At 56.4% G+C, this 16371-nt stretch overlaps 2 protein-coding genes across 11 annotated transcripts; one reads left to right on the top strand and one right to left on the bottom strand.

Moving 5' to 3' along the window:
• Positions 1 to 130: 130 nt before the first annotated feature.
• Tbc1d17 (TBC1 domain family member 17) lies at positions 131 to 8862 on the bottom strand. Of its 5 annotated transcripts, none has more exons than XM_050121475.1 (17): positions 8100 to 8239; positions 7690 to 7788; positions 7524 to 7598; positions 6401 to 6524; positions 5595 to 5802; positions 5031 to 5142; positions 4705 to 4866; positions 3675 to 3803; positions 3486 to 3589; positions 2926 to 3020; positions 2470 to 2586; positions 2291 to 2391; positions 2101 to 2200; positions 1200 to 1297; positions 983 to 1099; positions 616 to 702; positions 131 to 485 (listed from the first exon to the last, which is right to left on the bottom strand). In XM_050121475.1, exons 1-17 carry the CDS (start codon positions 8118 to 8120, stop codon positions 291 to 293), a joined length of 1944 nt encoding a protein of 647 aa, XP_049977432.1. In that variant the 5' UTR covers positions 8121 to 8239; the 3' UTR covers positions 131 to 290. The 5 variants fall into 5 exon arrangements, 3 of the variants coding, with proteins under 3 accessions (XP_049977432.1, XP_049977431.1, XP_049977433.1); XM_050121474.1 differs by having other exon boundaries at positions 7992 to 8222; XR_007588608.1 differs by lacking the exon at positions 131 to 485 and adding an exon at positions 8846 to 8862 and having other exon boundaries at positions 1183 to 1297.
• Akt1s1 (AKT1 substrate 1) lies at positions 8329 to 14509 on the top strand. 6 transcript variants are annotated; one of them, XM_050121484.1, is made up of 5 exons: positions 8352 to 8599; positions 11724 to 12109; positions 12813 to 12890; positions 12972 to 13141; positions 13648 to 14509. In XM_050121484.1, the coding sequence occupies exons 2-5, from the start codon at positions 11731 to 11733 to the stop codon at positions 13789 to 13791; spliced, it is 771 nt and encodes a 256-aa protein (XP_049977441.1). In that variant the 5' UTR covers positions 8352 to 8599; positions 11724 to 11730; the 3' UTR covers positions 13792 to 14509. The 6 variants fall into 6 exon arrangements, with proteins under 6 accessions (XP_049977443.1, XP_049977441.1, XP_049977440.1 ...); XM_050121483.1 differs by lacking the exon at positions 8352 to 8599 and adding an exon at positions 8978 to 9242; XM_050121485.1 differs by lacking the exon at positions 8352 to 8599 and adding an exon at positions 9251 to 9839.
• The last annotated feature ends 1862 nt before the right edge of the window (positions 14510 to 16371 follow it).

Below are 16371 nucleotides of genomic sequence, written 5' to 3'. Positions count from 1 at the left end.
ACACTTGGGTGAACACTGCACTGTGGAGATCATAAGCTACAGGAGGATAAGGGGCTGATGGAAGAACAGAAAACTCGATAGCCTTGAGGCCAGGCTATGAGCGAGATCTGAAAAACAAGGCTTACTGGTCTCCAGCACACAGTCAATGGTTTATTGCCTCACATCGGCCGCTGGTGAGCGGGTTCAGGGAATCCTCAACTCCACTGGCCGGCTTAAGGTCTCCTGCTCCAGGTCTCCTTTCCACATGGGCTTCAGGACTGGCAATCTCCGAGAACCCAGTCAGGTGCGGGCTAGGAGTCGGCGCCATCGTCGTCCTCAGGCAAGATCTCCAGGCTGCTGTCAGGCTGCGGGACATCCTCACGCGGAGGCAGGGGTGGCGGGGCCCGAGTAGGCAACAGTGGCAACGGGGATACGGGAGGAGATGGGCTACTAGGCTCTTCAGGCTTCGCCAACCCCAGGACTTCCTGCACATTGTGTGGCAGTTCCTGGGGGGAAGGGGAAAAGCATCCAAAAGGCTAGGTGATGGGTGGGGGTGGAGTCAAAAGGGGGGGGATGGGGAGGGCCTGGCGGGAAGAGCCATGGGGGTTTATTCCCTATAAAGAGCAAAGGACTCACTGGGCAGGCAGTCAGCTGCCTGTACAGGGCCTCTGCCCGGGTCAGCACGTCCTCGACGCTTAGCTTCATGGTCAGTTCATTGATGTGCTGCAGGAAGGGCAGGGTAAGGCGCATGCCCGCCTTCCTTCTGGGGTTGGAGGGAAGCAGACTTGCCCCAGGGGTACAGGGCCCAGCTAGAAGAGGCCTTCAGGATTCCCTGGCCTGCCACAAGGTAACACAGCATCCCCTGCTAGCACACCTGGACACTGGAGCACACTAGGAAGGACCCTCACTGGGGACAAGAGTTCCAACCCCACCCAGACAACAAGGTCAACAGGACACACTGCGGGTGGACTCGCCCACATCAAGGGAAGTGCCCTCACTTCACCTTAAGGATCTCGTTGGAGCCAAAGCCAGACAGCATCAGGGTGTCCCGCTCCATGTCTAAGATGGCACAGGCCACCAGCAGGTGCAGATTGGGGCCAGGAAGCCCAGTCCACAGGACCTGGGGTATCAGAAGGAACCCTGAAGCCTGACTCTGACCTGCCCATCCCCCTTGACCTCCCCACCCTTCCACCAGCATCTCACCCCAGCTGGCTGCCCACCTCCCACAGCCGAAGGACATCAGGGAAGGGAAATTCCCTCTTGAACCAGATGAGCAGCCACCGGAAGCAGAAGCACAGCGAGCCCGAGTCCTGGGAATCTAGAGGACAGCGGGCAGTTAGCCTTGCTGGCAGCTGGTGGCCAAGCCCTAGTCTAGATCACATGGACTCAGCAGCTGGGATAGGCAGACGACAGGCATGGTTGCACACACATGCTGCATAGGACGCTCCCACCACTCCCTCCCTTTAGAGTAAGACCATACTAAACCAAGGGAAGCACCCCGAGAATGTCAGTGGGTGTAGTAACCTGAGGACAGCATGAGTGTTACCATGGACACAGCCCCCCCAAACCAGCGTAATTGAGGACCTTGTCTAGACAATTAGTGGGCAGAATATCTAACAGGTAAGTGAAATCTGTCTCAGGCTGTCTTGCAAGTGTGGCAGACAGAACGCCACACACCCAGAAGAACTGTGCTTCCAGGGGACTTTCTGACAGGAGCAACTGTTTCCCTAGGCATAGAAAGTGACCTCCCAGCCAGCACGGTTCCAGGTTCCTCAAGGACACACTCAGGGTCTCAGTAGCTCAGGCTTAAACTCACTATGTGGCTTCAGATCCTCCTGCTTCTACCCCATCATGCTGAGATTACGGGTGCCGCACTTGCCCAGTTTTCCAGAGCTTCACGCACGTTAGCTGGGAATCCCAACAACTGAACCCTGGCTTCTTCAGCATTTCTCATTTTAAACAAGCAACAAGGAACTCCCAGCTAGAATGCAGCGGTTCTAGCTGATGGTCCAAAGAAACCTCACCTAGCCTATGGTGGGCAGGCTTCCCCATCCCCCTAGGCTTTGATGCCAGGTTACTTGGGACGTTTTTCTCATTCAGATGGTCGCACATAGGACCTACCGAGGAAATCACACAGTGGCTGATCCAGCACCCGCAGAAGCAGCAAGAGCTGCCCGAGCTGCCGCTTCATAGTCTCCTGGCTCTCCTCAAAGTTGCCATGCTGCAGGAAGCAGGAGGAAGTGTGAGAGCAGAATACTGACTGGACACCTCGGTGGCTGTCCCCACACCCCTCTCCCATCCTGTGCCTCACCACAAGTTCCATGAAGCCACAGAAACACCAGAAGGCATCCACTTCGTTCTGAACAACGAAGAGGATTGGGGACAGGAGGTCACTCATGCCCTGAACATAGCCTGGGGGAACACAGGGTCAGCTGCATCACCTTGAGCACCTAAGACACCCAGCCTTCACCCCATCAGTGCAGCGCTCACCCAAGTCGAAGTGGTACATGCAGTAGGTTAGGAGGATGTCATTGAGCAGGCCCAGCCCTGGGTTCTCAGGGCCTTCGTAGAACTTGTTAGTCCTGTCGGTGCGGCTTACATCTCTCTCTGTAGGGGCCCAACATGGTAGGAGCACGAGAAAGGTTAGCTGGCCTTCCTAGCTGGTCACAGGCACCAGCCCTACTCTCCTGCATGCTGACAGCCCTCAGCTTCAGGCTCATGCTACAGGAAGGGTGGGAGTTCCCCAGAACCTCTCATTGTCACCCCCAATGTGAGACTCTGGGGAAATAGAGGCACAGGGGGTAAAGTCACACAATCTCCCAGTGAGAGCCGACAAGGCCCCAAGACCTCTTTCCGTGTCCTGCCTCCTCCACTGCAGATCACCCCCATGGCCACAACATCCACCCAACTGCTCCCAGTCTGCTCCACAATCCCCCGGCCACCCACCAATGAGACTACGGTATCCATGCAGCAGCGAGTTCCTCCGCTCCTGTTCAGCACTCACGGACTTCCACTGCAACTTCATTCGGAAGTACTCATCCCTGAGGACAGAGGTCACGGAAGCTATGATCCCCGCTAGCACAGCACCCAGGGAACACCTGGGGAAGCACCGGTGTTCCATCGCTCCCCAGCCCTGCCCTGCTCACACAGGCCCCTGGTCCTGCCGCCCCATGGGCTTCTGGTAGTATCTGTCACCACTGCCTCTGCTGGGAAGCATGTCCAGGCACTGAAGCACCCTCAGGTGCTCACAAGGGGTTAGACGCCCACAGGAAGGAGCTGTGGGAGCTACAACAGTTCAGCAACAGACTGCAAGGGACTCCCATCAGGGGGATGAGGCTATTCACTGCATATAGTGGCTTCGAACCAGAATCTGTGGAAGCCCCAGTATGGTGCACAGCAGGGGCTATGCTGGCTCCAGGACACCCTAACCTGGAAGACTAGGGGGGCCAAGCCCGAGCCTGAGGGCAGATGTCTAAAGGATGTGGGGGCTGCACGTTCCCACTCACGTTTTCTTCCGCACGTGGGCTTTGTGTTCTTCAGCTGAACCCTCCCAGCTAAGGTACCCCAGGAGGAACTTCCATGCCTCCCGCCGCAGGCCAGGGCTGAGACCCTGGGGATGCGATGGAGCACACAGGTCAGGGGCTTCCTCCTGGCCAGCTGCCAGCCCACCTTAGTCTACATCCACCGAGACTCACCCCTGAGAAGATCCGATTTTTCAGTTCAGGGATATTCTGCAGGCGACCATCAGGACCCACATGGCGGGCCCATTCTTCCTCTGTGACTGGAGGAGCCCGCTCCACTGTGGGACGCCGCCCTAGCTCCACCTGCAGAACACAGGGGCAGGTGAGCTCCGAGCCCTCCTGGGCTGGAGGAACCCTAAAGACCAGGGGTCAGCAGGAAGCTTCCAGAAAAGAAGGCACCTGAGAACAGCAGCAGCCACAGGCAGCCCTGAGACAGAAGGATCACACAGCACAACGCCAGGGTGGAAAACTGAGACATCTAGCCTCAAAAACCAGAAATGGTTGGGGAACTGGTTCAGCAGGGGAGCACTGCTCGAGATCACCAGTGAGGGTCTGGGGTGGGAATCAGTGGCAGAGAACCTGCCTAGCATGCAAGAGAGCCCCTGGGCTGGATGGATCCTCGGCACAAGAAAGACATCCACCAATGCACCAGGCAGCTGGCCAGTACACAAGACTCCTGTGAAGTCACTGCTCACACAGCTCCAGAGACCGGTTTCACGTAACCGAGGTGCTGTGGGATCTTGAACTAGGCAGAGGTGTGTGACACACAAAGAACAGTAACTGTACGATAACTGTATGATGCTGTTATTTTTGTTTCGCTGCCTCTGTTTTAACGATGCTAAGAATGTGTGTTTATTATGTAAAGATGTGTTGCATTTATTTCACCTCGCCTGCCTAAGGCACCTGACTGGTCTATAGAGCTGAATGGCCACTAGCTAGGCAGAGAAAGGGTAGGCAGGGCTGCCAAGCAAGAGAATGAATAGGAGGAAATCTGGGCTCAGGAAAGAATAAGAAGAGGAGAGAATGAGTGATACACCTGCGACCAGAAGCCGGGTGGATGCCAGCCAGCCAGAGAAGCAGTGAAAGTAAGATACAGAGCCGTAAGAAGGGTAATAAGCCCACAAAAGATAGATAAAAAGAAGCAGGTTTAAAACAAAACAAAAACAAAAAAACAAAAGGCAGAAACAGGGTCCTTGAGACTTACGCAGGAGATGACCTCGAAGCCAGGCTCTGGCTCATCATCTGGCAGCAGAGGCAGGTCAGGGGAGGAGGCGCCCTCAGGGTGCGGCTGCAGGGCTCCCCGGAAGAAGTTGGTCACTCGAGAGAAGCTACTGAAGGTGGTAGAGTAGGGGTCTTGGAGGAAGCGCTGGGGAAAGGTGACAGGTGTTAGCGCTGCCGCTCCGGGTCTCCCCATCACACCCACGGTGCCCTGTGTCCGTCCGTCTCAGCACCCACAGACACCACATTGGAGCTGCCCCCCGGGGTCTCCCCATCACACCCACGGTGCCCTGCATCTGTCTCAGCACTCACAGACACCACATTGGAGCTGTCCTGGTCGAAGAGCTGCAGGTGATGGAAGGAGCTGGAGAGGGCGGAGGAGTCGTGGGGGAAGACCAAGTAGAGGCGGGGGTCCTGCGGAGAGCTGGGAGAGCAGGGACACACAGGAGGCCACAGGCCCTGTGGCACCTGGCCATGCTTCTCTAGGTCTGTAGCCCTCTTCCCATCACAAAATGGCACTGCAAGGAAAGTCTCCAGACCAGAGCTGGGCCTATTGCACTTCGGGGCCCACATGACTGACTCAGGAAGAAGCCAAAGAGCAGCTTTGTTGGGGATGGGGGAGATACTCTCTATGCAACAGAGACTACTACTGCAGGCCACCAAATGGGCCGTTTCTTCCCTCCCCGACCTCACGCAGCCCACACTGCCTTCAACTGTCCACCCTGCTGGCACACAGCCTTCCAAACACTGGGATGGCAGGCATATGTGCCTGCATCTTTTCAGGGCCTTTCTATTAAACTGCTTTGCTCATTTCCCGGAACTGCAGGCTGCAGAAAGACATGCTGCCTCACGGATCCAACGCTGGCAGAGGCTTACCTGGCCAAGAGCAGATAGCGGCTGAGGACCCGGAGCAAGGCTCGGGTACCCCCTCTGTGGAAGTGCAAGGCAGGCAGGGAGCCTCCAGCCTGGGTCACCAGGACCAAGTAGGCCCAGCTGAGGCCTGGCTTGGACCTACGGATGGACTTGAGCTCCCCCAGGCTCACGGAGAAGGCCCAGGAGCTCCGGGGACAGCTGGGCTCTGCACCTAGGGGAAGCAATGCATTGCTGGTGTGGTATCAACAGCAGGACAGGCCAAGTCAGCGTGTTCTCTGCACAGCAGTCTTCTGAAGTCTCGGTGGAAGCTGCCCTCTACCTCTGAGAACTCTGGCACTTCCTTAGAAGTAAACTGCCTAAGATCAAAAAGCACCCCAGTGGATATGTCTGTCCCAGAATATCCTAGAACCTCCCCAGGCTTCCCTCGGTCTTCAGTTTGAGAACTACCTTCCTCTGTCCCTAGTCTTCTGGCTGTCTTACCTCTCTAACGCTCTCTTTGCTCCATACCCTACTTGAGCCACAACAAAAGGTTTGGGAGGCTGAGTGTGGTGACAACAAGTCTCCAAAAAAAAAAAAAAAAAAAAAGAAGAAAAGAAGAAGAAGAAGAAATAATTACCCTATGATTAGTTGCCTATCAGCTTTTCCATAACCCACAAGCCTAGAAACTTTTAGGAGAATTCATGGGTACACCTAGAACCAAGCCATTCTTTCGCAGGCCAGAGAGGAAGCATCTGGAAGCCACCCTGACTGTGGGTGAAAAGCCTTTGGAACCATGATCCAGCAGGTCACTGCGGCATAGCTCCACCTACCTCTCCTGGATTCTGCCAGGTGTGGCCGTGGCCGCACTGTGCTGATGACAGCCCAGTCAGGTTCATAGCCGGGGTCAAAGGTGGGCTCCTCCTCTGAGGCACTGGGCTCCCCTCCACTTGGGTCCTTGAGAGAAAGATAGGGAATAGAGAGCTGGAAGCCCCAGAGACAGCAGCCCTTTAGAACAAGGGCGCAAACAGGCAGGAGGGGCAGAAAGCTTGCTTGGTGGCTTGGTGGCAGAGGAAGAGTCAGGCTAGAACCCTAGATTCATGGCTACACCTGAGGCCATAGCACCAACAGTCCAGATTTCATTGACAAGGACAGGGGCCTGCTCTGCACTCTGGCCAAGACGCCTCTCGTGGCTTTTTGACTTTTCACTGTAAGTGAATGAAGAGCCTTAAGTGACGGCCACTGTCGCTGTGACTAACTGTGAGTCTACAGGGGACACTGCTATGACAGTTCCGTGATGGACAGAAAGGGGATACTGTAGAGCAGCACCAGCCAGGTGGCTTGGCATGTGAGATGGAGGACCTGAGTCCAGGCCGCAGAGCCCACAAGGAAGAAGGATGACTCCTCCGAGTAGTACATACATGAGTAAGGAAACAAAGCCCAAAGAGTTTGGTGTTTCACAGGCTCCTGCGATCACAAAAACCAGTTTCCAGCACGGGTCTGCACTGCCATCTTCTGGCTTCGGCATGCACCCACAGGGAGTGCACACGCATGCCCATACACTCACACCGCACCCACCCACCTCACAAACTCAATCTCTGGGCTACTGAGCTGGTTCAGATTGCTGCGAAACCTGACAACCTGCATCAATCCCTGGGACCCGCGCAGGGGAGGAAGGTTATCCTCCGACTGCCACACCCACGCATGTGAATGCACACCAAATGTTACAAATGTAAAGCTACTAGGTGAAACTAGATCGGAGGGAAAAGACAGCTACCTCACACCAAACTCAGGCCACACCCCTAAAGAAATGGGAACCCAGGCTTTCACCCAACAGGGTTCCCCAAGCAGCCAAGAGGACAGGACATCGGGTCGTTTCACAAAGCAAACAGGATCGCAGGTTCCCGAGTAACCCCTGCCTTCCCCTTGAGTGGCGAAGAGAAGCGGGGCGCCTACCTTCTTGGAGAAGACGATCTGCGTCGGGTCTCCAGCCTCCTCCACCGGAGCCCAGTGCAGGAGGACGTCACTGTCCTGAGGGACGTGGGGAGGACTTAGTAAAGTCGCCCGACTGCCCTCAACCACCAACCCGAAGTTCCCCTGATGCCATCTCCATCCCGTTCACCTTCTCCACCACACGGATGACGCCCGCGATGAGCGAGTCCGGGTCCTGGTGCTTCTTGGCGCTGGTGTGCAGATACACGCCTCCCTTCTCAAATACCACCTAGGGGCGGGCGCGGTGAGGGCCAGGGTCTAGGAAGGAGCCCTCCCAGGGGCGGGGTCCAGAGACAGGCGGCCCAGCCAGGATGGGGCGTGCCGAGCCCACAGCGCAGGGAGGGCGTGCCAGTCCCCGAGGGGAGGGGCTAAGACCGACTCTCCCTGCCGACCCTGGAGATGACAGCGTCTTTACCAAGAATCAGTGCTTACTAAATTAGCTCTGCCTCGTCCCTGCACAGCGGAAGGTGGAAGCAGACCATCGCGGGGGGAAGGGGGTGTCGCCTTAGACCAGCGAGGGAATGAGTCCCGAAGTCTTACCCTGTAGCTGGATCCGTCCATAGCCACCGCGGAGGTTCCACTGCCCCAATCTCCTCCCTTTCCGGGTCAATGAGGTGTCATATCCGGAAAGAACACTCCCTTCCAGGCCAGATAGTGGTAGCGCCCCTGAAGCTGTGGAGCTGCAGTGGGTGAAACCATCTGTCAGAACAGGGTAGCTGAAACGTCAAGGGTCGGGTCACGTGGTGTAGACAACGCTCTTGTTCAGGGTCAACGCGGCGGCGCAGGCGCAGTGTACCACTCTCGCCACGAAGTAAACAAGTGGTCGGACCTGTAATCGCTACCCGACGACTCGTGACCGCCAAGGAACGCCTCCTTGGCTCTCTCCATATTTTATACTGGCGTCGAAGCCAACACTGTGCCATTTTCCTCGAGGGCAAGCCATTGCGGCTCGGTGGAGGCCATGTTAATGCGGGGCACTACCATCTCTTTGCGGGGCGGGACGGCGAGGTGTTGGAAAAGCGGAACAGAGACAGGAAAAGGTGAGAGGAGCTGTGTAGTACCAGAGGCGCGGAGGGGCTCGGGATAAGGGGTCAAGCAATCAGGCTCCTGGAAACGAAGTTGCCCCAAATTTCTGAGTCACCGTGGAAAGAGGGCTGCGCCACCATTTTTAAAATGGGCAACCCGAAGCTAGAAATGCTGCCATATCGAATCTTTGCCAGCTTTGTGCTGAAGAGCAGGGGTGGGAGGAAGCGGTAGGCTGGACGGAGGGAAGAGTCCATACGCACTATTGGCATATGAAGCCATACTGACTAGCACGACGGAACGGGAGCCTTTTTTCCTCCACTTCTGTGTTAGGAGTTGATTACGGACCGAGGGACGTCAGGCCGCTTGCCTTCGCTATTGTCCTGTGTGAGCGTGGGCATGCAGCCGTATTTGTTGCGGGCAGATCGAAATGATGTAGCTGAAGTCTTTTACAGCCTTTCCCATGGGCACTCTGCCGCTGTCATTGCTCACTGCTTGCAGAGGAAGCTTCTGGTTGCTATTTTGATTCGGGGCATCTAGGATAAGGGAGGCGGAGTGTACGCAATGGAGGAGGGGCAGCTACACGGAAGTGATGCAAGAAGCCGCCATGCCTTTTGAGGGCTGCGACGGCGCCTGGCCGGCCATGCTGGCTACGGGCACGTGAGTGGAGGCGGCGTTGTGAGCTGGGGTTTGGGGAGGATCTGGCTTTCCTTAGGTTGAGGGGCCATGGGAAGGCGTGCGGCCATGGGAAGGGTACAGTGTGCGTAGGTCAGGGGGCAGTGATCTCCTTGTGACCCTTGGCTGAGTGCTGAAATGGCTAACGCTCAATCCCTCGTGTCTGACTCGCGACGAAAGCTAGACAGGCTTCATCTCGGTGTTGCAAACGGGCTGGGACTCTCACATTGGAGGCGAACCAAGTCCTTGCGGTTGTGTTTTGGGGGGGTCCGCTGGTGGGTGAGGGGGGGTGTCCATGGGCGGGACTTCCGGTCAGATCCCCGCCGGGGGCGGGACTTCTTGTTTTCTTCCTAGAGTAGGGGCCTCGCTGGTCCGCGGGCGTGGTTCAGCCCCGGGCCTCAGCCTTCGATAGTAGGATCCCCCTGGGACGCCCCGCTCTGCGTCCCGTGCTGCAGCCGTTTCCTTCCCTATCTCCCGTCACACCTGTCCTGGGAGGCCTGCACTTTCCCGCTGGATAGCTCCCCCTTGCTGGTCTGCCCCTGCCTCTCACCTCATAGGAGATCACAGGCCTAGGAGGTCCGAGTAAGTCGCCCTCCTTTGAGCCGCCTTCAGAAGCCACTCAGCCTGTTTTCACACTGCTGCTGCTAGGAGCTGGGTCCCGCCATCATTTGCTCTCTCAGGTTGTGCCATCTTTTGGACCAGTCACTTTTCTCGCCCTGAGCCTTAGCCTTATGTTTCCAGCCTCCTTTCTCAGCTTTCTCAGCTAGGAAGGGTGTGAGGGGTGAGTAGGAGTCGCTGGGTGGCTCCTGAAGCTTTGGTGGGACTTTGAAGTCCAAAGACAGTGTTGGCAAACCACTACAGCTCATTTCTGTGGCTGTGGCAGGTGTCTGCAGCTTTCTCCTCAATGGAAAGTTGGGATGGGCAGTCTAGTGTCTTGCAGCAGGCAGGGTAGCGCTCAGCATTGACAAAGGGCTCTAGACAGACTGTCCTTGTCGGTGGCCAGTTCAGCTGGTGGGACGGTCAAGATCTGGTCTCCTGAGTTTGGAGCTTAAGTCCTGAACGTGCAGTGACCACCGCTCTTCATGCCATAGGAAGTGAGAGGTTGCTTAGGAATGGTTATCGCATTCTGGTCCAGCGTGTGAGCAGTTCCCACCTTGGGGAGTTGGGTGGAAGGTGGCAGGGTGGAGTCTTTTGAGTGTGCAGGACAACTTGCAAGCTGCAACTGGATTCCAGATTCTGCTTCTCTTTACTGTGGTCCTGATGTGCTTGAATCCCTCTGGGGGGGAGGGGGGAGGTGCGTGCTGCCTGTCAAGCAGAGGCTTCGGCTGCCACACCCCCTGGTGTGTGGAAAGAGGCACCAGTCCGTGGTCCCACTACAGGAGCCAGGAGATAGGCAGCGGTGCAGCTGTCAGCGGAGGCTGAGGACCTGGAAAAACCCTGAGCAGCTTGCACCCTCCTTCCCCCACATTCAGCCAGAGCTCAGCCCTGTCCTAAGAGAGTGGCCCTGGAAGCCCAGCAGGGGGACTGGGGTGACTCAGAAAGGGACTGTCTCCCTCCCCAGCTGAGTGTAAGGTTGGCAGTGACCTGAGGCCAGTGAGCTGAGTGTGCGGTCCATCTGGTCCTGGAAACTCTGAAGGGCAGAACTCCACAGCAGTGAAGGAGGACCTGCTGGACCAAATGAAGGATGGAGGCCTGGCAGGGGCCGGGGTGCTTTGCTGCAGAAACTGTGCAAGTCACCTGTGGTTTTCCTGGAGCCCGGTCTCTGTGACAGTTTTGCTCCAGCCTCTGAGTGCTGTGATTTCAGGTGTATACCCCCATGCCTGGCTCACAAGTGTGTTAACACCCTACACACTGAGGACAAGGTATGCATGAAATCCTTGTAAGTCTTCAAGGACACAGGCTGGGTGTGTGTGCTGCACACCTCAAATCCCAGCTACTCCGGTAGTGGAGGAAGGATAGTCGCTAGGGCTGCGTGTTGGTCCTAGCTTACAAACCAGACAGGCCTTGATGTGGCTGAGTTGGTTCTTGCCAGCACTCAGGAAGTCTTGGGTTCAGTTCCCAGCCCCTCATAAACCAGGTGTGGTGGTGTGCATGTGTAACCCCAGCACTCATGAGCTGGACACATAGGGGTCAAGACTTAAAGGTTATCTGTAGCCATATAGTGACAGGAGTACTTGAGACCCTGTCACAAAAAATAGGAAGACCCCAGGCTGAAATAACCGCAGACCAATTTGGCTACAGCGCTCATGGCCAAGCAGGTGAAGACTTCAGACTTTGGAGTGGCCCCTGTGTGGAGCTGGAAATGATGGTGGCTAGTACGGGTCCTGGGGGAAGCAGGTCTGGGAAAGGGGTGGAGCTCAGCTGAGAGGTGCATGCCATGGAAGGGGAGTCGCATTGGGGCACTCGGCCCTCAGGATGGGTAGTGATGGCACAGCCTCAGTCCCTCTGTCCTGCTCTGGCCCACAGGGCGCGGATGGCGTCTGGGCGGCCAGAGGAACTGTGGGAGGCTGTTGTGGGGGCCGCCGAGCGCTTCCGGGCCCGCACTGGCACAGAGCTGGTGTTGCTGACTGCAGCACCACCACCGCCACCCCGCCCAGGGCCCTGTGCCTATGCAGCCCATGGCCGCGGGGCCCTGGCAGAGGCTGCACGCCGCTGCCTCCACGACATCGCTCAGGCACACAGGGCTGCCACCGCCACCCGACCTGGTCCCCCACCAGCACCACAGCCGCCCAGCCCTGCTCCTAGCCCTCCGCCTCGGCCAGCCCTGGCCAGGGAGGATGATGAGGAAGATGAGGATGAGCCCACTGAGACAGAGACTTCTGGGGAGCGGCTGGGCGGTAGCGATAATGGAGGTGAGCTGGGGGGCGGGGGTTGGTGCTGGGCTGGGGTTGCTGGTTTCTGGACACTTGTCCTAATGCATCCTTAGGAAGGCATTAAAGCATTCCCTGGCAGCCTCACACAAGATCCAGCAGCACACAACACAGTATGTTGAGCAAACATTGTTTCCTTGACTGCTTCTGGTCTGGCTAAGGTTCTCTAAGAAATGCAGTTATCTCTGGAAAGAAAGGGGAGGTAGAGCAGTTTGCTGGGAATGGTGTACTGCCACAGCTGAGGGAGCCAGACCAGGGTTCCGGGCACTCGGTAGCATTTCCAGTTCTCACGGAATCCCACTCTGGGTGGCTGGGTCTAGAGGCTGCTGCTGGGGAAGAGTCAGAAAGTTGGGTGTTTCTCCGAGCACAGGACTCTGAGCGTGAGAGGAATTCTCATTTGCCATCTTTGCCCACGGCTGGTCACCTCATCCTGTCCTGAAGGACAGAGACTCGAGTCAGGCGTTCTAACATCAGATCTCTGAGACTATAGGCAAGTGGTCTGGCCACAGCGTCTTCCATTTGTCCCCACCAGACCAGCTTTTTTTTTGGAACTATTTTGGGTGACATTGTCTCAAGCAGATCTTAAGAGGTTCCATGTTGAAGCTAGCAGTGGCTGAGTGAGCAGACAAGCGGATGAAGAGTGTTGAGGCCCAGGGACCAATTGCAGGGCCTGTTGTACCCACAGGACTCTTCATGATGGATGAGGACGCCACTCTCCAAGACCTGCCCCCCTTCTGCGAGTCAGACCCGGAGAGCACAGATGGTGAGGATCCTGGGTTGTTCAAGCCCTAGGAGGCCAGGCCGAGGGTAGGGGTACAGAAGCTGAAGCCTCCCTGTGTCACAGACGGCAGCCTGAGTGAGGAGACCCCCGCCGGTCCCTCAGCCTGCCCCAAGCCCCCGGCCGCAGCCCTGCCCACCCAGCAATACGCCAAGTCCCTGCCTGTGTCGGTGCCAGTGTGGGCCTTCAAGGAGAAGAGGACAGAGGCGCGATCTTCAGATGAGGAAAACGGCCCGGTGAGGGGGGAACGAGGCCGAGTGGCCTGTAGGGAGCCCCTTGCCTTGGCAAGTGAGGCCTCTCTTCTCCATCCCAGGACACCCTGCAGTTTAGGAGGAAGGCCCCTTGTCTGTTCAGAGTCGTTTTTGAGGGAAGGAGGGTAGATTGTCTCGCAGGATTCCCTTCCCCAACACCATCCTGGATGTGGTTCCTTCAGGCAGCTCTGGCCTGGACCAATCTTCACAGAAAACGCTGGGGGGGCGGGGAGGGGCTGAGAGGAAAGTAAGATGACTTCCCTCAGCTTTGCATGGCCAGGTCCCAGTATGACACCCGGATCCGGGCGGGGACCTGCTGTCCTGGCTGAGAAGCAGCCAGGTATCCTGGCACCTGAACCCCTGCTCCTTGTCAGAGTCAGGAGGGGGGGTGGGGCCCGAACGTTCTGGTTCCTAGTGGGCTGGACAATCCGGGCGGGCAGGAGGACATCACGGAGGCGGCGCCTGTGCACTGAGGTTTCCTCCCTCCACAGCCCTCCTCGCCCGACTTGGACCGGATTGCCGCTAGTATGCGGGCACTGGTGCTGCGGGAGGCCGAAGACACCCAGGTCTTCGGGGACCTGCCGCGGCCGCGACTCAACACCAGCGATTTCCAGAAGCTGAAGCGGAAATACTGAGCGGGCAGCACGCACAGCTGGCTGAGGCCGGCGGAAGGCCACTGTAGCCATTGGTCTATGAGCCATGAGCCTTCTCCGCCCAGCAACAGGACGATTCTTTACGGGATTGGCTCGCTCCTGTTTGGAGCAGGGCTAGTTCTAAAACGCTCAGTGGGTCAACTCTGTCTCTTGCCTAGCAACAGAAGCTTTACCCGCGCATCCTTGGCTCACTGCCTGAGCACGGGAGCCCATCTGCGGGACCAGGCAGGCGATGGCTCCGCCCATGTCCGGAGAGTCGCCCGTAGCCCTTCTTGAACTCCCCACCCGATTGGCCCTGGCCTCCTGGGGGCGTGGCCAAGCCCTCCCGAACCCAGAATTGGCCCGAGGCCTTGAGTTTGTTACACTACTAGGGCTGGGTTTTTTTGTTTGTTTGTTTGTTTGTTTTGGCCCGAATCCTGACACTTGTACCCCAAGGGATGGTCCGGTCCCGCTCTGCGTCTGATGCCCCCATAAGTTTCTCCCCACGACAGCGTGTCCATCAAAGTCTGTCCTATACGCAGGGCGGTACCAGCTTCCTGTGTCCTGTCCCCCCACCCCCCGACCCCAACAGGTGCCTTAAATGGCCCTCTTCCACCCAAGGTAGGGGGCCTCACTCTCCGGCCCTGGCCCTGGGTGCGGGAGAGTGGGGTGGGGGTCGGGAGGGGCGCTCTGAAATTAAAGTTTTACCTCTGGCTAGTGAGTGCGTGGTGTGTGGGTGCATAGGACGCTCGTCCAAAGTGGAACTGGTTTCAGAGCATTCCCAGGAGGTTACGGTGGAAATGTGGCTTTTGGGAACGTGAAGGCGGGAGTGGGTAGAGAGGTGACCGTAGGTAAAACAGGCGGGGGAAATTTGTCACCTTCAAATTAGTCACATGGATTGCCTCCCTTTTCTTGTTTGCCTTTTCCCTTTTGTTGTTTAGTTCCTCCCCCCCAGACCGCGTTTCTTTGTGTGGCCCTACCCCACCACCCCAGCTTTAGTGCATCTGTCCCAGGAGGTAGACGTGATTTATCCATTTTGCAGCAGAGAATTTAGCATCATCGAAGCAAAGGAAGAGTGTGGTGAGGCCATGAGCTTCGAATACTAGGGACAAATGCCCGCTTTGCGCTGTCAGAAGAGTGGAGAACGCCACTTCAATGCACGTCTATCATTCCAGCAACAAGGAGGTGGATTTAGGAGGCATAGAAGTCAGTTAATGTCAGCCTGGATTCCCAGAGACCCTGCCTCAAAGGACAAAACAGTCAGGCATGCTGGTACACACCTTTAATCCCAGCATTGGGGAGGCAGAAGCAGGTGGTATGTTGAGCGAGTTCCAGGATAGCCAGGGCTATACAGAACACCACACACACATACACGACCACCACCACCACCCTACAGCTGAAAAAGGCTAAATTCATTCTTAAGGTGTTTTCTTTCCATGGACCTGTGTCAACCCAACAACACCATAGCCACGACCAAATGCCATATAAAAGGAAAGAAACCGGGGCTGGAGAGATGGCTCAGCGGTTAAGAACATTGCCTGCTCTTCCAAAGGTCCCGAGTTCAATTCCCAGCAGCCACATGGTGGCTCACAGCCATCTGTAATGGGGTCTGGTGCCCTCTTCTAGCCTGCAGGCATAAACAGAGACAGAACATTGTATGCATGATAAATAAATTTTTTTAAAAAAGGAAAGAAACCATCAATGACCAGGCGTGATGATGCTGGTTTATTTTGGTTTTGTTTTCCCTGACAATTTCTCTGTTTTCTGTCCAGGAGCTTGCACTGTAGACCAGGCTGACCCTCAATTCGAAGATCTGCCTGCCTCTGCCTTCCGAATGCTGGGATTAAAAGCATGTGCCACAACCGCCCCCGGCTCTAGTGCTTGCTTTTAATACCAATATTTCGATAGCAGAGGCAGGCAGATCTCTGCAAGTTTGGGGTTAGCTAGGGTGTTGTGGTGGGCTAGTAGCCAAGTCAGATAATTCATCTGGGCTGAAAGATAAGCCCAGATGGACCTGTTGACTGGGGATTTCACTCAGAAGGAGGAGGAGGCAAGGTCATGAGACCTTGAGTGCCTTGCTCTTCTCACAAGAGGATGTAGGCACTTTTGCCCGAATTGCCTGTGGCCTAGGCAGAGGATGCAGGTGAGGAAGAAGTAGGGGAAAGGTGTCATGCCTGCTAGGTGTGGCCCTTGCTCCACTAGCTAGCACCTCCCCCAGTGCAGTAACAACCCTCACCTATGCTCTGTAAACCCAGTAAGCTTATTGCCTCCCCGGAATGATCTTTGGTGGGATCGTATTTCGGTTTATCTTTCAGACTTTTAAGAGGAACATAGGCTTATTTTTTCACCTGGAAAGCAACTTTTCTGAGGTGGGGCGGGGTCTCACGGTAGTCCTGGCTGGCCCAGAGCTTGCTATGTAGACCAGGCCGGCTTCTACCTCTTCAGTGCTGGGATTAGACAATGTGCCACTACGCCCAGAAAGGAATTTTAACAACACGGCTACATTCTGAGCCCCTATCACAAAACAAAACCAAGTTAACTCCCTCGTAGGGACTTAGTGCCCACGGATCCAAATGCCCCTTA

Source organism: Alexandromys fortis, unplaced genomic scaffold (assembly GCF_014885135.2).
Source record: "Alexandromys fortis isolate MF-2015 unplaced genomic scaffold, M_Fortis_MF-2015_v1.1 scaffold_161, whole genome shotgun sequence".
Taxonomy (NCBI): Eukaryota; Metazoa; Chordata; class Mammalia; order Rodentia; family Cricetidae; genus Alexandromys; species Alexandromys fortis.
The sequence above is the reverse complement of the archived record's forward strand: the minus strand, read 5'-3'. Positions and strand labels throughout refer to the sequence as shown.